The sequence below is a fragment of the Arvicola amphibius genome, chromosome 14 (assembly GCF_903992535.2).
Source record: "Arvicola amphibius chromosome 14, mArvAmp1.2, whole genome shotgun sequence".
NCBI classification, from domain to species: Eukaryota; Metazoa; Chordata; class Mammalia; order Rodentia; family Cricetidae; genus Arvicola; species Arvicola amphibius.
In genome coordinates, this window is record NC_052060.1 from 10,279,604 (window position 1) to 10,303,130 (window position 23,527).

The 23,527-nt window shown below is 44.7% G+C and overlaps 2 protein-coding genes across 3 annotated transcripts in view; both read right to left on the reverse strand.

Annotated features, from left to right (window-relative positions):
- Positions 1-21,026, reverse strand: part of LOC119801286 (NADPH-dependent 3-keto-steroid reductase HSD3B3-like) — a 47,636-nt gene extending 26,610 nt beyond the window's left edge. The window contains exon 1 of one of the 2 annotated variants that reach the window (XM_038311805.2): positions 20,909-21,026. The gene's annotated coding sequence lies outside the window, so the exon portion shown is untranslated. The remainder of the gene's footprint in view (positions 1-20,908) is intronic. The other variant, XM_038311804.2, reaches the window with a different exon arrangement.
- Positions 5,245-21,047, reverse strand: LOC119801288 (NADPH-dependent 3-keto-steroid reductase HSD3B3-like). Its single transcript, XM_038311809.2, has 4 exons — positions 20,909-21,047; positions 10,558-10,753; positions 8,556-8,720; positions 5,245-6,432 (listed from the first exon to the last, which is right to left on the reverse strand). The coding sequence occupies exons 2-4, from the start codon at positions 10,700-10,702 to the stop codon at positions 5,621-5,623; spliced, it is 1,122 nt and encodes a 373-aa protein (XP_038167737.1). The 5' UTR covers positions 10,703-10,753; positions 20,909-21,047; the 3' UTR covers positions 5,245-5,620.
- Between the last annotated feature and the right edge of the window lie 2,480 nt (positions 21,048-23,527).

Below are 23,527 nucleotides of genomic sequence, written 5' to 3' on the forward strand. Positions count from 1 at the left end.
ACCTGCAACTCCCTACCTTTAGCTTCTCCCAGATCCACCCCTACTCAACGTAAATAAAAATGTTTGCTGGTAAATAGATAGAACTATTTGGGAAGGGGAGAAAAGAGACAAGGGAAGGAATACTGGGCAGGATAGCTAAAACTAAGTGCCATTTGAGGGGTTGTTTAGAAACTTCTTAAAATATAACATACATAAAATAATTCTAAACTGGAATCACCACTTGCAGGGGAGACAAAGCCCCAACTAGACATCTCTCACCACCAAATGAAACCACCAGTACTGGAAATGGTTACCTATAATCTAGTTTGGTTGTTGGCCATTGGAGCCCCATAGCAATCTATAGATAACCCTGGCTATTGGCAAGTCTGTTGGTTGTTCTCCCCAAACTGGTGTTAAGGTCTTATTGTTGAAGAGAGCACTTTCATAGCTCACTAAACATGGACAAGTTGAACTGGTGCCTGCATAGAGCAAATAATTTTGTTTGTGTTTTCTTCCTTGACTCCTTTCAGTTTTCAAGTCTTGAACTGTTTCTATTATCTGTTTGATTGTTTTTCCTTGGTTTCCTAGGATATCATTTACGGATTTACTCAATTCTTCAAACTTTTTGTTATTCTTCTCATCTATTTCTTTTTCTCTCTCATTTTTTTTAATTAAAATTTACCATCTCCTCCCCTCTTACTTCCCCTTCCCTCTCCTCCCCTCCACCCATACCCCAACTCCCTCCCTCTCCAGGCCAAAGAGCCATCAGGGTTCCCTACACTATATTAAGTCCAAGGTCCTCCCAACTCCCTCCAGGTCCAGGAAGGTGAGCAACCAAACTGACAAGGCTCACACAGAGCCCGTCCTTGTCGTAGAGACCAAGCCCATCGCCATTGTCCTTGGCTTCTCAGTCAGCCTCCACCGTCAGCCACTTTCAGAGAGTCCGGATTGGTCGGATGTTCCATCAGTCCTATTCCAACTGGACTTGGTGATCTCCCGTTAGTTCTCTCCCGCCGTCTCCGTGGGTGAACGCATCCCTCACGGTTCTGACTTTCTTTCTCATGTTCTTCCTCTCATCTATTTCTTTAAGAGAGTTTTCACCTTTTGTTTAAGGGCCTCTATCACTTTCAAAAAGTCAATGCTTTCTACTTCTTCTTGATTGAGGTGTTCAAATCTTCCTGTTGTATGATTGCTGGGTTCTGGTGATTTCATGTTATTTTTCAGATTGCTGGAGGAATTCTTGCATTGGCGCCTGCCCATCTCTTCTTCTGAATGCTACTCTATGGATCTTCTTTTACAGGATCAGGTGTCCATGCTTGCCAAGGAGATCCCAGAAAAAGGGCCTACCTTGCTGCAGGCAGGCTATTGAAACAAAGAAACTCCCTCCCGCCAGTTGCACTCCCTACCTGGTCCCAGTGCCCAGATCAGGCTGAGCTGGAGATGTTATGTACCCGAAGACTGGAGGAAGAAGGGAGGGTTTTTCTGGATGCAAGCCGGATGGGGTAGGAAGAGAGAGGCAGTAGCCAGGGTGGTACATTAACTTTTAAAGTCAGACTTTCCTTGTTTTTTTTTTTAAATTTTTATAGCACAGCAGTCCTATGGGTATTATTTTATTTTAGAACTTTATTAAATTTCCCTTCTTGTTCCTTTGTAGGTGATATTTGCTTTCATGGAAGTCTTCTGTGTCTTCTCAAGTCTGTCAGTCTCTTTTCCTGTGCCTGCCTCCCTTTCTCCTTCTGTCCCTCCTTCCCTCCCTCTCCCTCCCTTTGTCCTACCCTCCCTTCCTCCCTCCTTTCTCTCCTTATCATGCTCCCTCCTTTACAGGTGATGTGAAGGAGCCCTTCTTACTGCTGTGCTCCCGAGTGCACCCCGATTCCCATAATGATGACTTATAAGGCTTGCTGAAATGCCCAAGTCACTTCTGTTGCTGTGATAAATTCCCTGGCTAGAAGCAGCATAAGGGGGAGAGAGTTTTATTTGGCATACTGTCACGGGTTATGGTCCATTGTTTTGGGGAAATCAAGGCAGAGACTTAAGAGGCTGGTCACATACACAGTCAAGAGCACAGAGGTGCAAATGCATCCATGCAGCCGGCCTGTGGCTTCTGCTCCCTGTAGCTTTCTTAGCTCTCACACCATCTCACCTTGATTAAGAACAGACATGCACAGGGGTCAACCTGTTCTACATACTTCCTTGGAAAGGCTGTCTTCCCAGGAGATTCCAGGTCAAGTCAAGACCATGGTTATAACTAACCAGCAGAGGGGGCTGTGTGATGTCAGGTTTCTATCTGGAGCAAATGAGCCCTGGGTTAGCAGTGAGGAACCTTTTTCCTCCCTGGTGTCTCGTCCACTCCGCCCCAAGCTTGCCTCACTAGACCTGAATTCCATTTTGCTGCAGTCACATGCACCTGACATCCATCTTACTATTAGATTCTTGGGGTGTCCCCTCATCTTTTCAAATTCATCTGCCCCAGGAAGCTGAACGTAAATACCTACTGCTTTTCATAGGATATTGAGCAGGGCCTGGGGTCTGTCCCGTGACTGTCATTATCCATTACTAAAGCTGACAGTTTCTACTTCCCTCATCCAGCTAGAATACCGCCCTCCCTTAGCACTTGACCACTCTCGGGGCACTGATCCCCTACCCAATGTCACGGTTTTCTCCCTCTACTAGACTATAAGCCTAGATATGAGATGGAGCACTGAGGTCAAAGCCCCGGGTTCAGCATCAACTACGTTTTCTTAGCCTGCTTACTTCTTTTCTGTCAGATTGCAAGTCTTTAAATTGAAAGCTTGTATCAAGTTTTCTGAAGGTTCCGGTTTTGATGATGTGTATGTGTGGGAGTCACACCAAGGGCAAAGAGTTAGGTCACTGTTGCCTCCCATCATCTTGTTAAGAAACAGCATTCCACACTCTTACCGGGGAGCAGGAGCCACCCACCCTCTTCCTTGAGCTGTGTGTTCTCACTCTGCTTGCCAAAGCTCACACTCCAGTACTTGGCGATCTAAGACCAAGCATTGCCTCTGGCCATTGTCCTACAGATGGTCTCATTCGCTGGACACTCTGCTGGGTCCCCAGAGGCCACCCTTGTCCAGTGCCTGACTCTGTATGGCACCCAGGACACGCACCGACTCTCAGCAAACCCGGCTTCAGTGGTGTCCAGTGTCTTTACTCACCTCGGCCCTCCCCTGCTTGAACACGCCTCCTCTGCACCATCTCTCCAGCTGTCGGCCCAGCATGGATCCATCTGACTCGCCTTTCCAAGTCCCACCTGTCTCCTGAACCTTTCCCAGACACCTTCTGCTCAGTTCCTTTCTTTCAGTCATATGCACACCACACTTAAACCCGTGGGGGAGCTCTGCCCTGTGCTTCCCTTATTCCATGACCACAGACTGCATAATCCTGGGGAAAAGGAAAGGGGGTTCACAGGCTTGGGCAGGTGCCGTTTTTTTGAGCCTTTACTGCCTCCTTGTGGTAATTTGCATGTAGTACATAGCCCCTTTGTGAAGGCCTTTACCACTCTGTGTTTAGATGAGTAGGTAAGGGGGGGTCTTTGTTATTCAAAGCATACTAAGGCCTTATGTTTGTCAGGCTAGATACACAAACCAGTTTCTTCTTTCCAGCCACTCTGGCTAGACCTTGGGAGACTGCTTTTCCCAGAGAAAACGGTCCAGTGGATTCAGTGAGGGATTTCAGCAGGCTGAAATCAAGATTGAAGATCCTTTCCCATACCCCACCAGAATCACTTCCTTCTGAGCTAATAGAACCTGCTTATGGAAGGTGTTCAGTGTACCCCAGGTGTGTGGACACTCACTCTGGACAAGCTGCCTGGGGTGTATGTGCACCAGTCCTCAGCTGTGCCCAACCTGGATGCCCAGTAAGAGCTTTTCCTTGTGTCATTGCAGATAGAGCATTTCCCCCTTCCTTCTGGACAGTGACTGCTGGGGCTAAATCCTTAGTCACTGTTCAGCTCAAAGAATTTATGGATGTAGGAGTCAACACATAATCATATAACCAACTGTTGTTAGAAAGAAATCTTCCTTGGGATTAATGTTCCAAGGTAACTCTTCCTTTTATTCCATAGGACATCGTCCAGTGAGCTGAACTGAGGGGGTCTCTTGGCCTGGCAGGGACAAAGAAAGCAGAACCAGATAAGAAGGCAGAGCGTACACTGCCAGATGACCAAGGCAGAGCGTACACTTCCAGATGACCCTCTGTACACGTGAGACAAAGTGGACTTCCTAGGCTATGAACGGCCTGTTTGAAAGTGAGGCTGTTTCCTCATATGTCAGTGGTCAGGGTAACACTCTTCCATTTGGTTTACTGTAAGGAACTCCAGCGTGGCTTTGTCTCCTGATCCTAGCACAGGAGCTCAGTCCCAGCCAATGGCTTCCTATAAACATTAATTAATGCAGGGTGAGAAAGAAGTTTTGATGTTGGGTGAGACTTTAGTGTTGTCTGTGAAACCAAAAGGCAGGCAAGTTAATACCCAGTTGGGACAAGAGACAGTTTTTTCCTCTATACTGTGTCCCCACAGCTCCTTCAGTTTGATGGTGTCCGGTGGAGCTGACAGGGCTTCTTTGAACTGCGGGTTCTGTAGTCAGCGACTTACTCAGTTCTCCTGTAAGACCTCAGGTTTGCTTTGACTGGGTTCCTATGCTCAGGGAAACTGAGGGATGAGGAGGGAGAGGGGGTAAAAGATGCTAAGGCAATAGAAGGATGTGGCGTGGGAGATGGGGAAACAGAAGACAAGAGAAGGAGAGGCAGTTACATTTAGAGGTCGGATTGTAGATCTTCATTATAGGCTCAGGAGGAAGTACATTAGAAAGAGACTCTCAGATCATCTCTGATGCCCAGGGCCATCTGTGACAGTTCTCACACCCTCCCAGGTACCTCTTAAGGCTTGTCCTGGTTCTAAAGAGGCCCTCGAAAGTTGGTAAGAAGGGTAAGAAGGAGGGAGACGAAGGGAGGCAAGACTCTTCCCTCAAGGAAGAGTCTATGTTCCAGGGCTCTGCTGGTACCCACTGACAAGCACTGTGAGCTCCACCATGCAGTGGGAGGAGGGTTTGAACTTCCTAAGACCATAGGCAAGATGCTGTCTGTGACCTGGTGATGCTGAACCGAGGAACTCTAGGTCAGTCAGGTAGTCTGTGCTTGGGCCCGTCGACCGACGCAGGAGTGAGATCCTGTTTCTGTTCTGACTATAGCCTTAACTGGATACGGAAAGGGAAGCCGGAAATGAGATTGACCAAACCAAGTTGCAGATTAGGCATTAATATTTTTTTATTGTTCTTTACCGCGAGCTTTATGAAGCCATGGAAATCTTCCCTGACAAAAAATGCTGTGGGTCTCTGAGAGGGGAAGTGGAAACACTGACGGAATTCTAAGTTACAAGAGGCTCCAGGCAGTTCAGCGCCAGCAACTGAGCCTTTGGTCCTAGCAGCTGAGGCACAGCCTCTTGTTTTGCTGCACAAGTGTTTAGGGCAGAAGGTTGTGGCTGGACCAGAGGCTGGCAAGGCTTCTGGTGACCTGAAGACAAGTTGGCCAGTATATCAAAGGGAAGTGTAAGAGTTGGCTTGTGTCTTAGACCTGTTCTTGAGGCTCTGATGGCACCTAGGGCCATGTTCCTGCCATCATCACGTCACTGAGTCTTTGTGTTCAGTGTCCCCTTGTGCTGCTCCACTAGTGACCCGACCCACTCCGAAGTTTTCTCCCTGGCTTCCTCCCAGCTGACAGGTGGCTCATAGCCCAGATCTCTCTGAGCTTTCTTGTAGGAGAAGGTGAACACACTATTTAACACTGTGACCATGAAGCGGCTTAAGGGAGGCTGGTAGTTGTAGATTGGACGCAGCAGGAAGCTCACAGCTTCCAGCAGGAAGCCAAGCCAGTACAGCACGGACAGAGGAGGGCTCCAGCTGGAATCATAGTGGAAACCGCATGTCTTGCTTAGATTGTAATATAAGTCATCATAGCTTTGGTGAGGAGTGTCATCTGAGATGTAGTAGAATTGTCCTTGGATGTTTGATGACGTCTTGGGGTCTCGAAGGCTCCTGGCAGCCAAAATGTGTGCCCAGGCCCCATTGGTCACATACACTGAGTTGGCCACAGAGAATTTGGAAAAATTCCGAATAACGCCATTGTTTTCGAGTGCTCTATTCATTATGCCCCAAAGCAGTTGGCTTCCTTCTCCATAGATGAATGGGAGTCTTAAGGCACAAGTCTGCAAAGTGCCGCCAGCTTTCAGGGTGCGCCCATTGGCTGCCAGCACAGCCTTCTCAGCCATCTTCTTGCTGTATGGATATGGGTCAGACCACTTGCTTTCGTGATTCTCTTCCTCACAGGCATTCCGGACGATCTCCTTGTAGGAGTTTGGTCCAGCCACGGACATTGAGCTGCTGTAGATGAAGACTGGAACACTCTCTTCCACACAAGCATCCAACAGGAGCTGAGTACCTGCTCACAGGAAGCTCGCCATTACCAACAGGAAATAAACCAAAGGGCCCATTGTGGTCATGATATCAGATTCATGGCCTCCTCGACCCCACTGGAAGGGCCGCTACAGATCCAAATGCCTTCTGACCTGATCTTGACTCAAATCGCCATTCTACAGCCACAGACTAACCCTAAAATTAGATTCTGGAAAACAGGGATTTCTAGGTTTCTCAATTCATAGGACTCTCTCTCTCTGTCTCTCTCTGTCTCTCTGTCTCTCTCTTTCTATGTCTCTCTCTGTCTGCTTCTCTTTGTCTCTGTCTCTGTCTCTGTCTCTCTGTCTCTGTCTCTTCCCCCCCCTCCCTCTCTTTGCATGTACTTACTTTTCAGTGCTAGGGATCAAATCTAGGTTCTTCCATATGTTAGACAAGGCCAGCCCCACTGAGCCACTGAGTCTTATTTTGCTTTTTGTTGCTGTGAAAAGGTTTATATATAGTTTAGATATTCTGATAAGTTTCACTGAGGAAAGTCACCCCAGGAAAAAAGGCAGAAACCATGGAGGAATGCTATTTACTACTTTGTTTCCCATAGAATGCAGGACCACCTGCCACATGGTGATAGCTTGCAGTGGCTCCGGGGGCCCTCCCATATCAATCATTAATCAAGAAAGTAGCCCACTGATATCCCCAGAGGCCAATCTGATGGAAGCAACACTGCAGTTGAGGGTCCCTCTTTCCAGGTGACTGCTATGTTTCAAGGAGATACAAACTAAAGCCAGCATTTTTATTCTGGAAAATTATTCCTTTCTGTTTTCTAAAAACAATTCCCATTTAGTTTGGGGATGTTGCTCAGTGGTTGAGCCTTTGTCTTGTGTTGAGGATTTGGTCCCGAGAAACAACAACAACAACAACAACCACAACAAAAAAAATTAAAAAGATTCCTCCCCCAAATAAAAGCAAACAGTTACTTATGTTCATGCATTTCATTTCATTAAAGGAGGGCCAGCTTTTAATTCAAAAATTCAAGACACATTTTCTCAGAAGTAGCGCAGAACTTACAGCAGGCCCACTCAGGTCCACACATAGAAGCAATATATATTTTTATTCTACTTCTCAGGTAGAGTCTTATGACTGTGCAGTCCAGACCGGCCTGGAAGGTGTGATCTTCCTGACTCAGCCTCCCGAGTGCTAGGATTACAGATGGGCACCAGTACACCTGGGGATGCAGTGTACACTCAAAATTAGACACTAACGGCTGGTATTTTTCTTTTCTCATTTAGTAAAGACTAATACAGGATTGAGAATCCGAATATTCCCAGCACCAGCCTGCAGAGCAGAGTATGAACAAAGGACCTAGGCAGAACTCAAAGGGATCCTTTTGAGTTGGTAATGGAGAATCCCCAAGTAATTAGTTGATTTGGAAAAGGAGCCCGAGTCACTAAATTTGGAGGTCACCTGGAGCATACAAGCCAGGCAGGACCTCAGAGCACAGTGGTACTAAGAAGACCGACTTGGGGTTGGGGGACAGTCAGAGTGATCGTGTTATACAGTAAAGTCCTTTATTAAAGTACATGAGAAGCTACTTTCAGAGGCACTAAGCATTTAGGGATGGGGATTTGAGGAAGAGACTGTGCTCTGGCTAGGAGCAGTCTTCAAGAGGAGATGGATGCTGATCTGAAGAGATGGCATTGTGGAAATTGAAAAACTGTTGCTTCTAAGAAAACAAGTTCTGGGTTCTTTTTCTAGGCAGACCCCTGTGGAGCAGCTGTGGTGGCTCTCAACAGAGGAGAGGCCAGGGTCTGCTTCAGAGAGGTGGATGGATATCAAACATTTGGAGATGGAGTCCCCTCACTTTGGCAGGGAGGAACAATAGAACTTCCCTAGCCGTCAGAATGTCATGGTTGTGACTTTGTGTCTTTTCTGTCCTACGGACTATCTGTGGGGTCACTGTTCCCTCCTCTCTCAGTCCAGGGTCTTCTTCTAAACATCGAGGACAATAGCCCCAAGTTCTGCTCACTGGGCTGGTAAGCCGAGGCAACCCAGAGCGGAGCAGGCCTTCCACAATTGGCACATCCCTTCCTGTCCTCATGCTATTTGGCCATTCAGATTTTCCCACTCACTCCATATCTTCCTGAGGTACTGTACCTTTCAGATTGATATCCACGATGGTCTGTCTGGGACTGACACCTGAGAGATCAACAGCGGCCGCGGTATGGATGACAACAGACATGCCCTGGCAGGCTCTCCGCAGGCACTGGGCATCCAGAATGTCTCCTTTCAGCACAGTTACCTTGGCTTTTGTCTGCAGCTCTGAGGAGCACAAAGCAGGTCATTGGGAAACCTTTCTGCACGGGATGGAAGTTTCCTGACAGAGTAGCCCAGGCGTTCAAGGGCAATCAGAGCGAGGGGATCCTGGGGAGCCTGCCTTTCTGCTGAAGGAACAATAAATGCACCACACTCAAAATGCAGCATTTGTAGGGAAGGAGGGAGCATCGTTTCCACCCCCATCCTTTTGTAGAAGTGAATCTGAGCAGTAAGATGTCAGTTGTGCCTTGCACATGAAAACAGAGTTATGGAAACTCATAAACTCATTAAAGCAACCAGAGAAGTGGTGGTAGTCAAATGTAAAAGGGAGAAGTGGGATTTGATTGACAGAGAAGGGGAATCACTTGTGGATTTGGACTAAGGGAGAAGCAGAGGCAGAGTCCTGCCGTGGGAAGCTGTAACAGCGGTCACAGGTTGTGAATATCCAGGCATGAAGACATCAGAGTAACCCGGACCAGGAACAGGTTACTCAGACTGTGTCCTCCAGAGCTCCAGTGAGGAGGACCCAGAAGAGAGGGGCACAGAGATGGAAAATTCAGTTCCGCCCTGATAGGACTCGATGTTTTCTGGGTCTGTGTTGAGTACAAATGGAGAGTCAGCTTAGTCACAAGAGGAAACTTGAGTGGCATTGAGAGACCTCAGAATGGGCTCCAGTGAGGGTTTAGGTGAGTATTTCTTATCAGATAGATACACTGTAATTGAAGACTCCTCCAAGGGACGGTACTACATTAGGGGCAATGGATTCTCTTCAGGTTCCTCTCAAATATAGGGGACGATACCAGCAATCACAATGTTGGTTTAGAATATTGACAGTTTGACACATGCAGCCTGTACCAATACCCGCACTGGTTTGAGCTTCATAATTTGTATATGACTTTCTCAGTCTGCTATCTTCTTTCCCGGCTACCTCATGAAGCTGGGATCCTGATGTCCCTGGCAAATGTTGGGGTAAGTGCAGAATGCTCCAGGACATGTCTGCGGACACACATATTTCCAGTGACAGCTCTGTTGTCCCTCTGCCTCCTCCCAATCCATCCTCACTTCTCTACGAGCTCTAAAAACGAGACTCCTTTGGAATCAACTCTCTTGAAACAATCCGGTCAACGGAATTTGCAAGGAATGCCAAAGAGTCCTTTGACAGAGGCAGAAGTAAAATTCTATGGCAAGAGAAATCCCTCTCAGGATAGACTCCAGCCTCTGCTGAATGTGTCTACTCTAGACCTCCATCCCTTGTCAGACAACCCCAAGAAGGCCTTGAAGTAGAGAAGGATGGGGGGAAGCCTTTGGGATGGAGGTAGATATCAGGATCTGATTCTCTTCCTGTGCAATTTTTCCTCTGCTCTGCTTTGCTACTGACTTTAGACAGACTGGGTCAAAAGGGCTGATGTGCCAGGGCTGGAGAAGCCCAGACACAGGATAAAGTAGACTCACATGTCAGTTCTTTGGGGAGTCCTGAGATAGCAGGAGGGGATACCTTGAGTGTTATGTGGTAGAGCCACATCTCCCACCTTGTCTAAGACACCACAGACTTGGCAATTTTTCTCTCCTGCCACATCGTGGAGCTGATGTTGCGCTGTGGGGAAGCAGTAGAAGAACCAGAGAGAAGCTACTACACCCCAGCCTTTAAAGGAAAGGACTCCTACCCTTCCTTGTCTTATTTTAGCTGCAGGATCGTGGAGAAGTCCGTTGTCTTCTTGACTGTATGTGGCACCAACTGTGATTATCTCTGTTGAGCCTTTTTATAGATCTACCTGTTTTGATTTGGTGACCAGAGACCCCTCCCCACACCTAGTATATGTTCACCAGCATCTAGGTCACTTACTGCATAGCTCCTCCCTGTGTTTTGGAGTGAAGGACCTGTACAAGGCCCTGATCTCCTGCAGATCTTTCTCCTGAGTCAACATGCGGACGACCCTCTGGCCCAGAAATCCTCCTGCTCCTGTCACCAGGCAGCTCCACCCAGGCATGGTCAACACAGGAAGCTGATGGCAGAGGGAGCAGGCACGATGTAGGAGACCCTGGGGAGCAGAGGAGAGAGAGAGAGAGAGAGAGAGAGAGAGAGAGAGAGAGAGAGAGAGAGAGAGAGAGAGAGAGAGAGAGACAGAGAGAGACAGAGAGAGACAGAGAGAGAGAGAGATGCGATGGATTGGTACAGAGTCATGGAGTTTTTACTGTGATGGCATAGTAGAAAAGAGGTGTTTCCTGACCACTTCCTTCATAACATCACTTCTGTGATTCCAAAGTGTGTGGATCATCTTCAGAAAGTAAGCAGAAGGTCACTTTCGCAGCAGACACTAGGCATGCAACCTCTAATTCAGATCAGCTCTGACACCGAGACACCTTTGGATCTCAGTGTCAGGCTGTACTCCACAGTTGCCCCTCTCATATGAGCTGCCACTTCCAAGGCCCAGACTCTTAACCCGTGCTTTTGATAAACCTCACACACACTGGGATTTCACAACCCCTCATTGCATGTGGTTAGTTCCTGCAGCTTCCCATAGACTTCAGAGACCGATGCTTACATTGGTTGTCTTCCTATGAAGAATGCCACAATGTAATGGAGGAAGAGATGCAGAGGTTGAAGAATGAGAAACAGGAACAAGACGTCTACATTTTGCTTGACGTACCAACCTTCAAGATGCTGTGGGATTTCTTTCCGTACACTGTAAATATGTATTGCTCTCATTGGCTGATTAAAAAAAAGCTTCTTTGGCCTATGGCAAGGCAGGATAGAGCCAGGTAGGAAATCCCAGCAGAGCTCCGGGAGAAGAAATGTGGAGTCTGGGAGATGCCAAATAGCCACGCAAGGAACAACATGCCAGTGGAATAATAAATGTCACGGCCATATGGCAATACTTAGATTAATAGAAGTGGGTTAATTTAAATGTAAGAGCTAGCTAGTAATAAGTCTGAGCCATCTGTCAAACATATATAATTGATATTTAGCCTCTGAATGATTATTTAAGAACTTGCAGGCAGGAGAAAAACCTCCATTTATATCAAGAATATCTAACTGTTTGGCTACCCAGAAGCTTAGAAGGCTGGGTCCTTCTGTGCCAATTAACAATCGAGACAATGCCTCACAAGTCAATATGATGTAGGCAATTTGAGATTTCCTTATTTCTGATGATACTAGGTTATGCTGTATATAATCAAGGCTAATCAGATGAGATCAGGTGCATTCAGGGTGGTATGGCTGTAACAGAGACGGAACCAAGCCTAATCAAACATGGCCAAAGAGTAGTCTCTCAGTGTGTTAGCTGTAATGTTCCTTATTACTGTTTTTATAAACTTCTCTTTGTCCCAACTTCTTTGAGAAGCTCACATGTAACTACAGAGCGTGCATATGCTCATCTAAAAGACACATCAATATTTATTAGAATAAATGACTTCTGATTATTTGTTTGTGGGTTGGTTTGTTTATATTGACAATAGTAGGCAAAAAAAAGTCACCTTATGGCTTTGTCCAATCCAGCCTATAGGCCCATGTGGCCAAAGATATCTATAAATGCAGCCCAATACAAAGTTGAGAATTTACTTAGAACATTATGAAAAGTTCATTCCATTTTTTGATTCCATTGTGAGTTTTGTAACCATGAACTTTGTAGGTGAGCAAGCCTTGTTGCGGTTTCAAGTGGTTGAGCATACCTGCATGGAAGGGGCGTGCAGCCCTTCTACTGGTTAGGGTGCACACAGACCCCAGTGTAGGTCCCACATGGGTCGACTTTGTGGAGCCCTCAAACACAGCAGCACATGCTCTCTCCACAGAAAGCACATACATTTCACCCATTCACACTTAAACTCTTCCTTTATATTACCTGAAAGTCATGTAGACACACCTAGGTACACACTTAGATTATAGAACTCGATGGATGAATATTTTCCAATGAGATACATACCCATGCCTATAATACAGTGAAGTGCAAGGGAGGTAACCGTAACACGAGAAGCCCATTGCAGGATGACCGTGAGCTTTCCTCTTTACTCCAGCCACCCTCACTTTTCCAACTAAAACATCCCTTGAGACTCTGTGAGTACCTTGGTTTGACAGTTCCTCATAGAAGAGTATGCTCAGAACAGACAGGTACCCCTTCCCATCACACATGCAGGTGCAGGAGACACAGCTTGCTTGTACACAGTCTGTTTCAACTTTTCAGTTTCCATAATCTTTTTTAAAGCACCATTGTTTTCTTTATTGAAAGTACGTTCTTTTCTCACATAATATTTCCTGATATGGTGTCCCCACCCTTTACTCCTGTAAGCATCTCTCCCCTCCCCTCCCATTTGGATCCACCCCCTCTCTGTCTCTCATTAGAAAGCAACTAGGTTTTTATGTGGTGATGGTGATATAAAATATAATAAGATAAAAAAAACGATCACATCAGAATTGAACAAACAAATGACGAAAAGAGCCCAAGGGAAGGTACAAGAAACAGACCCACTAGTTTGCACACTCAGGAATTCCAGACAACCACTAAATTGGAAGCTACAATGTATTGCAAAGGACAGGGTTTTTAATCAAACAAGTCCTCCACTTGCTTGGTCAGAGTTACCCCCAAGATATTTTGTATTGTTTGAGGCTATTGTGAAGGGTGTTGTTTCCCAAATTTCTTCCTCAGTCCATTTGTAATTTGTATACAGGAGGGCTCTTGGTTTATATGATTTATCTATCTTGCTACTTTGCTGAAAGTGTTTAATAGCTTTAGGAGTTTTCTGGTGGAATTTTTTTGATCACTTAAGTAGACTATCATATTATCTGCAAATAAAGATGTTTTGGCTTCTTCCTTTTCAAGATGTACCCCTTGATCTTCTTCAGTTGTGCTGTTGCACTAGTCAAGACTTCAGGTGTAGAGAGAGTGGACAGCGTTGTCTTGTTCCTGATATTAGTGCAAATACTTTGAGTTCCTGTCCATTTATGTTGACGTTGGCTGTGGATTTGCTATAAATTGCCCTTATTATGTTGAGGTACGTCCCTTGTGTCCCTGATCTCCCCAGGACTTTTATCACAAAGGGCTGTTGATTTCTGTCAAGGTCTTTTTTACGTCTAATGAAATGACCTTGTGGTTTTTGGCTCTCAGTTTGTGCCTATGGTGTGTTAGATTTATTGACTTATATATGTTGACCCATCCTTGTATCTCTGGGATAAAGCCTACTTGATCATGGTGGATGATCTTTTTGGTGCTCTTCAATTCAGTTTGCAAGTATTTCATTCAGAATTTTTGCATCTATGTTTATAAAGGAAATTGTTCTGTAACCCTATATCTTTGTGGGTCTTTATGTGGTTTGGGTATTCTAAGTTTAAACTGTCTGACCTATCTGACCCTGGGCTCTTATTTGGTTGGGAGACTTTAGATAATAGCTTCTATTTCTTTAGGTGTTATGGGTGTGTTTAAGTTGCTTATCTGATCTTAGTTATTGAGAAAATCCTTTTTCCCTTTTTTTAGTTTTTCCAATTTGTTTGAGTATAGGTTTTAAAATAATCCTTGTAATCCTCAAGATTTCCGTATTGTCTGTTGTAATAACTTTCCAGCTATGATTTTGTTAATTTGTATATTCTCTCTGCCTTTTGGTTAATATGTATATGGATTTATCAATATTGTAACTTTTCTCAAAGAACCAACTCTGTTTTTTTTTTATTCTTACATTTTTGTTTCTATTTTATTTATTTCAACCCTGAGTTTGCTTATTTCTTGCTACTCCTGTTAAATGTAATTCTTCTGTTTGCTCTAGTGCTCTCAGGTGTGCTTTAAGTTACTAGTGTGAGGTGTTTTTTTTTTTTTTTAATGTAGGCAGTTAGTGCTATGAACTTGCTTTCTAGAATGGCTTCATTGTGTCCCTTACATTTGGGTATGTTGTGTTTTCATTTTATTCAATTCTAAAATGTCTTAAATGTCTCTCTTATTTCTGTCCTATTTTTCATATAGTAGAGAGTTGTTTTCTTCCATGAGTTCGTAAGCTTTCTGTTGTTGTTGGTAGCCAGTTTTATTGTGTGGGGTCAGACAGGATACAGGGTGTTATTTAAACATGTTTTTCGTATCTGTTGAGGCTTGGTTTTTGTCCAAGCATGTGGTCAATTTTGGAGAAAGTTCCAGGAGGTGGGGAAAACTGTACTGAATGCTGGGAGAAGTAAGGCGAAGTGGGAGACACCATGGAGCTGCCACCAGAGTAAGACATGCTAAAACTTTGCCAATAGGTCATGATCTTGTGGTGATGCACAGATTAATAAAAAATGGTTAAATTAATATGTAAGAGTTATCATTAAGAATCTAGAACTAATATGCCAAGTGGTATTTAATTAATATTGTTTCTGTGCAATTATTTTGAGTCTAAGCTAGCTGGTTGGCCCTGATGAAGAAGCAACTCCCTCCTACACATGTGGGTCCCAGGGACAGAATTCAGGTTACCAGGTCTGGCAACAGGCACCTTTACCCACTGAGCCATCACTTTGGAGTAGCCTGAATGGTTATTTTAGCAAACATGATGGGGATTCCATAGGATCAGTTAGTTAATTGCCTCTTTTCCTTCTTGGGCATGAAGTATAAGCCAAAAACTTTATATATGCCTAAGGAAATGGAAAATATGAACGTACATTATAGGGTTTCTGATGCATTGCCTGTGGGCTACTGGAGGCTTCCTTTCTCATATGCTCTCCAAATGGTGGGGTCATAAATACAGTCTGTACAGTGCCTGTGTTTGATTTCCAATAATAGGCAAGAAGAGGCCTGGGAGACAGGCCTGGGAGGCATGCCTACCTATCCTTCTGTTTGTCCTCTGACTGTTTGCTTTTCTCTCTGCCTCTCTGACCTCCATTCCCCACTCATCTCACTAACTAGAAAACTCTCCACGTCACTCCTCCTCAGCTTTCCTTGAGAATCTGGATACTTCCACTCCCTCTGCTCTGGTGGCAGAGGGTGCACAACCTGCCCACTCAGGATGGGTACTCTAGTGCCGGGCTCTGTGGTTTTCCCTTCAGAGTCCCCAGTGACTTACAGGTTTTTGTTCACTGCAGCCATTCTGAGCTTTCAAAGTCAGCACCTCTGACTCAAAGCACATTCCAACGTGCTTCCATTTGCCGCTGCCCTTGAGGGATGCAGGCAGGAATTACTCACTCTGCCTACATCTGGTGCCTTGCTTGTCCCAAGCAGCAAGACATTGCTTGTCTTGGACACTATTGAGAGGGGGTGGCTATGTATCCCCGTGTATGCAAAGATGGCTGACTATGTTACACAGCGATGCTCAGAGGAACAGTCCATCCAGGATATGGATTGCATCAAAGCTTCAAACCCACCAGCTCCTGGGAGACACTGGTTAGATCCAGGAGTTTTTAAGGTAAATGGGTACAGACTGGAGACCATGCGATCACTGTAGGTAGCTTGATGCTGTCATTCTATTTGCAACACGCTCCACACCACAGGACAAGTTATCTGAACAAGGGAGGGCACAGATCCACACGAGGTTCCATAACGTCCTGAACAAATGATTAGCTGTGATAGAGCTCTCTCATGGTTCAGATCTCTATCTCATTTATAGCACCATAAATATATGGTGCAGCCAGGTACAGGGCTGGCAATCCAATGCCGCGTAAGGGTGAAAGGCTTCTGTGTTCCCTGCCAATCATCAGTCCAGATCCTGCACAGCGAGGAATTTCACAAGTCATCAAGCTAGCTTTTGATATTTGACCCTGAGGGAGGCTAGCATGAAGCAGGGCCAGAAACACGTCCTGCGTCAGTTCCAAGGTTCCCTTCATGTGCTATCCACTGGCTACTATTTTACTCTTTTTGTTTATTCTGGTTGTTCCAATCAGGGTTTCCCTGTAGCTTTTGGAACCTGTCCTGGATCTAGCTCTTGTAGACCAGGCTGACCTTGAACTCACAGAGACCCACCTGCCTCTGCCTCCTGAGTGCTGGGATTAAAGGCGCGTGCCACCACTGCCCAGCTTTGGTTAGCATTTTAAAGCAGTGAAGACTCAGGGTTTAAGCACGTCATCATAAACTTCATGCAACCTAAGAGGGAAGGGGCAGTGTCTAGGAAGTGAGCGGAGCAGAGCAGAGATGTTCATCAACAGAGTGTGGTCTTGATCGAGGCTCTGACTTTTCTGGGTGTCTGTGTCCCCACTGTGATGTTCAGTGGCTGCAAATGAGTTTCAAACTCACCATCCCCTGGGAAACACCTAGAATTCAATGCAGGAATGCTAGGCAGTCCTACTGGTGTCAACATTCAGCCAGCAAGTCAAGGAGGCCACTGATATATCAGGGAAAGGGCTGGCTTCAGGCTCTCAGCTTCCCAGTCCTTGAGAGGTCTCATGACCCTCGACAGGTGTCGGGAGGACTGGGAATCCCTGCCACTCCACTGCAGCTGTGCCTTCATACCAGCAAATATTCAAATGCAGGACTGTTGCACTTTTCAGGTGAGGAAATTTCCTGAAGCCCGAGGGAAAAATGGAAGTGGCAGCCCAGGAATTTGGCTCTAACTTGGGGGAGGCATCTGCTTGTGAAACAAGAGAACCCTGTCTTCTGTGTTTGTCCTCTCTACCTTTTGCAGAACTCACTGGCAGCTCGTTTTACTGTGCTACATCATGAAGGTCCACCTTTGTCCACCACGATTACCCAGAACAGTGCCTGCTGGCTCTGTTTGTGGGGAGACCTGGGGCTGAGTTGTTGAGATTTGCCTCTAGGTCTTTTCCTCATTCTTCCCGTGCTCTCATCCCAGGTACTTTTGTCTCGTTTTGTTTTTAGACAGGGAAGCTATAAAATGTCTTGTATGAGACCTTGTGTGTACCTGGTGCCATTGGAAGCCACAAGAAGAGGGCATTGGATTTCCTAGAGCTGGAATTATAGGTGGTTGTGTGAATGAAAATTCCTGAATGGAAGCTGTGTCTGATTGTGAGCAAAAACCTCCTGCAAGGTGTGTGTGTGTGTCTGCAGAGACTGATGGGCCAGTTGGAATCTCAGTCCTGTGGGGAGATTGGAATTTTGTTGGTTCAGGAGCTCAATATTTTATCTTGGGCTAGTTTTAGCTTTATGAGACATCCATTCCTTGTACCACTCTGTATCTGAACCAATACCTAGTGATAATAAATAAGCTATTAACTTAGAAATAATTTCTAGTAATAATAAGTAAATATCTCTTAATAGTTATTAACCAAGCAAAACTTAAGCTTCCACCAATCCAAGAGCTAAGAATAACATCAGACAGCATCATCCCATGTCTCATTCTACCTGCCTTTCTGGTGTGCTCACCAATGTATTTTAAAGTTATCTTGATGTGTGACTGTCCTTGTTTTCTAAAATGATAAAAAAAAAAAAAAAACCCTGTGAAACTGCTTCCATGTTGGAACATGGCTTTTGAGTTAATCCATGTTTCAGGTCATTGTCACTCAAAATGGCTTCAGAACAAACTTAAGTTTCTTTTAAGATGAGAGCTGTGTTCTTACATTGATAGTTGAGAGCTGCTCTCTGTGTGCTGGGAACAGAACATGGCCCTTTGGTTTTTTTCTTTTTTCTAATATTTTATTACAAATTTTCACCTCCTTCCCTCCTCCCATTTCCCTCCCCTCCCTCCTTCCCCCTCCCTCTCCAGTCCAAAGAGTAGTCAGGGTTTCCTGCCCTGTGGGAAGTCCAAGGACCTTCCCCCCTCCCTCCAGGTCTAGGAAGGTGAGGATCCAAACAGACTGGGTTCCCAAAAGCCAGTCCATGCAGTAGACTCAGAGCCCAGTGCCATGGTCCTTGGCTTCTCAGTCAGCCCTCCTTGTCAGCCACAGAACATGGCCCCTTTGTAAGAGAAGCGAATGCTCTTAACCACTGAGCTGTCTCTTCAGACCCTCAATTTATCTTCTCCCCGATTCTTGAACAAAGCTGTCTAAAAGCGGCCAGCAACAACCAATGCCACAGCCTGAAAGGCAGTGATGGCATTTGGAAAACTGTTGTCGGGTGGCTTTGAAGGTCATAGTCTGGCCCTTTGAAGGTCAAACTTCTAGCTTTGTTCTCTTCATGGTTCACCACAAAAAGGCTGGAGAATTCCTAGGCTACCAAAAGCATATAACCTTTTGCTGATTCTTTGTGGGTTTCCCATCATGCATTCTTATCCCGCTCATCTCCCTGTCCCCTCACACCCTCCCTCTACCCTTGCAATCTCCCCTACCAAAAAAAAAAATAAAATAAAAACTGAAAAATCAAACAAAACAAAGAAATAAAACAAAACCAAAATGAACAAAAATCAAAAAAGGAAGGAGGAGAAGGAGGAGGAGGAAAAGAAGAATCTTATCATGGAAGCTGTATTATCTTAACACAAGTAAGTAAAATTTTATCCTTCTCAAAATCTCTGATGCAGTTTGACAGATGAGACCTCACCAAATAAATTTCAGTAAAATACAAATACATATACAAAACTTGCAAGTTACGAAGTTGTGAGGACAAATACAAGTTATCAAATTTCTCTCTCATGTTGCCTTTTATAGTCTTAAAAATACTTTTCATTGTGCAAAAATATCTGTCACAGTTATTCTGACATAAATATGCTACTGTTTATGGAATGTATATGTCTAAAACTTCTGTTTCACAAACTCAAAGAATTCTTGTGAGTTCCAGGGAGTGGAATTGAAGGATCCACCTTAAAATGTCAGATACACCCCCTTAAATTCCCTAGTCCTATTTTTTTCCTCTAAACCTAACTTTGTCTTCTGTTCTGCCAATACCTTAAACAGACACCAGACATTTCCGTACCACAAACACTGGACAGGAGCAAGGAGAAGAGCTATGCCAGGATGCCCGCCATGGTCTCTTGCCCATTGCCCACTACCACCACTCAGGGACATGTGGCATTTTAGTTTTACCATAACAGTAAGGCCATAGGGATATGACAGCCCAAGCCAGTTGGAACATACTGGACATGGAGCCTCAGGGTCTTTTTTATGGATATTGTCTTCTCTCAGTCTTGCCTCCTGCAAATTCAGGCAATACTCATTTTGACCCCAGTTCAGATATGAGCACAAGTTTTTGGTGCAAAGGTTTCAGGGGTTCTGCTGGAGTCTAGAGAGACCAGTGGGATGATCAGTAAGTTAAAGAACAATCATAGTCAACAGGGAGAGGTCCCCTGAACCAGTAGGCAACTCTTTCTAGTGGGCTGAAAATTCCCCAGAGAAGGTAGCCTGAGACAAGAGGAAGTGGTTAAAAACCACCATAGGGAGTAGGAGGCACTGTGAGAAGGCTAGTCCTGGAGGAACTAGGCTGGGCAAGGTGACGAAGGATGAGGAGCAGGGTCCCAAAAGCCAGTAAAAGAGTCAGCTTCCCCCTTTCCTTTCCTCCTTCCATATGCTTCCCTCTTTCCTTTTCTCTTATATATAGTATAGTGATTAAATGTTTTGGCTGTAGACTCTCAGTAACCTTCTGTTTTTTGATTCTCCTCATGATTATGCAACTTGCTTATGTTCAACAACACTTTAAATTCAGACTTATGATCAAAGAATTCTGCCTCTTCCCTACTTATGCCAGCTATTTGATAAAAATCTGTGTATGCTGTACCTTATTTTTGTCTTTATTCACTCTTAGTTGCCTACCTGATCAGACACTGTTGACATATATGTGAAATAGGGCATACCCCCTCAACACAGAAATGAGCTAGATGACACTCATCGATGGCATTTATGAGGGCAGTGCCATCAACTATGGAGCACACATGGAGGTGGTGAACTGAGAAGCTTTGTATAGTAAGTGAGCAGGGAGCTGAGAAGTGTTAGCGGAAGACACGCCTGCTCCTTCTCTTGTTGGTAAATTGATATGCACTGTTTATACATATTGGGAGCCAAATCTGAGAGCGTGAATCCTCCAATTTCAGACACAAGCATTTATCTCAAACGTCCTTTAAGAGCCCTTCCCCAGACAGACTCCCTCTCTCTCACCCCTGTGATGAGGAGAAAAGAGAACAGAAAACAATTAAAGGTGTTCAAGCCATTGAGCCCCCAGAACAGAGGGTTAGAACAGCTAGAGCAATCATTGCCAAAAGAGGTTATTGCTTGTCTCATGGTATCAGAATACCTACTGGGGGAACAACAAACAGGAAGCTCACTCATGTAACCAGAAACTTTCCTACAAGGCCAGGATTAGTTGCTTTGTATTGCTGTCAGTAGACTTCACTGCCAAAGCAGTTTACAAAAGCAAACATTTAATTGGACTTACGTTTTGTTTCCAGGGGTCGGAGATCTGGGTGACAGCAAGCACAGCAGAGAGAGCTCCCTTCTAGATCTGGAAAGAGGAGGTAGAGGTTGCTCTAGGAGCAGCAGCTGCTCAAAGTCCACCCTCAGGGACACCTCTTCCCTACTCCCTTTCCAACATTTCTACCAATGGGGACCAAGGATTCAAGCAGGTGAGCCTGTGGAACTGTTCTCATCCAAAGTCACCAAAGCTGTCAACCTTCAGTATGACTACTTCAACAGGGCCTCTCTAATCTGTAATATCCGGGTCTTAAGAGTCTTATGTGAGATTACATTTCCTTTTTCTCTCATGTGGGCTACTCTTGTCCTTCCTGTAGGGTTATTTAAGCTCCTGATTTGATGATGTTTCTTTGCCACTTCTCTCTACTTGGCTACTTTTTATTTGTAATTTTACTCTTGCTAGCTATATATAAAACCACTCCTTCAATACTGGAAGAATAATAGAGCATTTCACTATATGGAACATAATTGATGTAGTTGTCAAAATCAACAAGATGATGTTTCTGTTTTTGAAGATGTTATTATAAAAAAACAAAAGGGGAAAATGAAGACTTAAAGAAAGGAGTATATCTGGCCATTGCCACTGTGCAGCTGCGCTGGGAACTTGACAAGTGAGCTGGGGGTGTAATGTGATGATTAAAGCCTCACCCCATGGAAGCTTGGCCTTTCATTCCCAATGGGTAGGAAAACAATGGGAGCAAATGACTTTTTAAAACTTCAACAAAGGGTTAACATGTAAAGATTTGTTGGCTCTCTGTATTTTTTCTTCTCCTTTTTCCTGGTTGCAGAGTTCAATGGTCATGTTGACTTGGGAATTCCTTTATCTTAGCTGGCTCGAGCTCAGTGTGACATTTTGCAATTATCAGACTTTTATAGGAGAAATCAATGTGTGAAAAAAAAAAAAAACATTTAATGAAATCCAAGCAGCTGCAAGGTTTGCCCAAGGAACGGCAATAGGCAAAACTCTTATAAGGGTCTGATGCTAGCCCAGACCTTCAATTATTTCTCTCGACTAGACCCCAACATAAACTATCTCTCTCTGCACTGGCGTAGAGGCATGGAAATAGAGACACAACTCGTATATTTTTATTGGGAGGGAGTTTCTCAGTGGTCCCTCATGAAGTCCTGAGTTTACATCCTGAAGAATTCTTCTTGTTTATTCTCCAAACAGTCTTTATACCAAAACTTAAGTTAGGGGACATACATTAGCATTCTGTCTCCTAGGTAACCAGGTTAATGGCTTTCAGTCACATCCACAATACCTGCCTACTGTGTATGCTAGCTGTCACATAGGTTTGAATTAGCATTTCTATCAGGCATCCTCCAAATTACAAAGAAGGAACAACAACATTCTGACCTTTTGTTAGGTTGCAACAGCTTGTCTGGTAGTCTACGTGTCTGTCCTCAGGTTATGTCTATGGCTTTAGAGCCTGGCTGGCACACCATATAGAAATATGGGCCTGCAATCTATTCTCTCTTCTTAATTTTAATAAAATCTGTGCTTCTGCAACAGGATAGAATGATCATGCCTGACTTGGGCAAAGTCCTCTTCATTTACCCAAATTTTTTCATCTTTGGAACAGGCATTCATATATGCGAGCTCCTGTCCTAGGCATCTGGGGAGAAGAAGCTTTAAACCCATCATTGACTGCTGATCTCTGAGAAGAAAAGAGATTAATGGAGAGAGATACTTTTGGGCCCTGGGTCTTGGAGCCATACTTTCTTGTCAGGACAAATTATAATGCTTTATAAATAATCACGCTCCCAAAGGCTATAGTATGCTATTTAAAGGAGAAGAGAATCACCTCAATTGAGAATGCTTCTTTAGCTAGTTTAGTGCAGCTCTTAAATCTTTTACATTGTATCAAAATCTAAAATTCTTAACTCCCAACATTTACAGGGTATGTCAAACTTTTCTCGGCAGTGGACAGGTCAATATCATAATTCTCAGCATTGTTGGTCAATACCAACTTTTCCAAGTATCTTTGTCAGTACCATATTTCTCAGTATTCTCGGTCAATACCAACTTTTCTCAACATGTTATCTACAGTTATAAATATCAGGTCAATACCAGTAAGGGTACAATGACATTGCTGTTCTCAAATACCAGTTCTAGTCTCTGAACAGCAGTTAAACCCTTAGTCTGCCCCCTTCTCAAGTGAAGAGGGGTTTTAGTCATTTCTTATTTTGAGTCTTTCTTTCCCTGAGGGGAAAACTTAGGTCTTAGTTCTTAGGTTCAAAATTTTAACCAAAATGAATTCTATGTCCCAGAAATTAAAAATACTCAAATGTTCAGTCTGCATCTCAGTTCCAAAGCAAACAGGATTCAAACTGCAGAAAATTGTAGTCATCGCAGTCAGGTCATCTCAGCTGGGCCTCTGGGTCTGTGTGTGTCCCAGGTTTCTGGAAGCAGCTCAGCATCTGTCCCTCAGTGCAGCATGGCACCCTGCAGTGTAGAGTGCTGGCAGCAGTTCCTGCAATCAGGCACTCCTCTCTGTTGGGGGCAAGGAAGACTGGACCATGAATTCTTCTCCAACTCCTTTCTTCAACTCCTCTACGGGGCATTTGCACTATGATGTCATCT

What these genes read in the sequence shown, in the direction of transcription:
- LOC119801288 (XM_038311809.2), bottom strand. Translation starts at nt 10,702, where the DNA reads ATGCCTGGGTGGAGCTGCCTGGTGACAGGAGCAGGAGGATTTCTGGGC. An exon ending in ACACAGGGAGGAGCTATGCA is followed by an intron (nt 8,721 to 10,557) that starts GTAAGTGACCTA and finishes TGTGCTCCTCAG; the next exon opens with AGCTGCAGACAAAAGCCAAG. An exon ending in CGTGGATATCAATCTGAAAG is followed by an intron (nt 6,433 to 8,555) that starts GTACAGTACCTC and finishes TCCTGTGAGCAG; the next exon opens with GTACTCAGCTCCTGTTGGAT.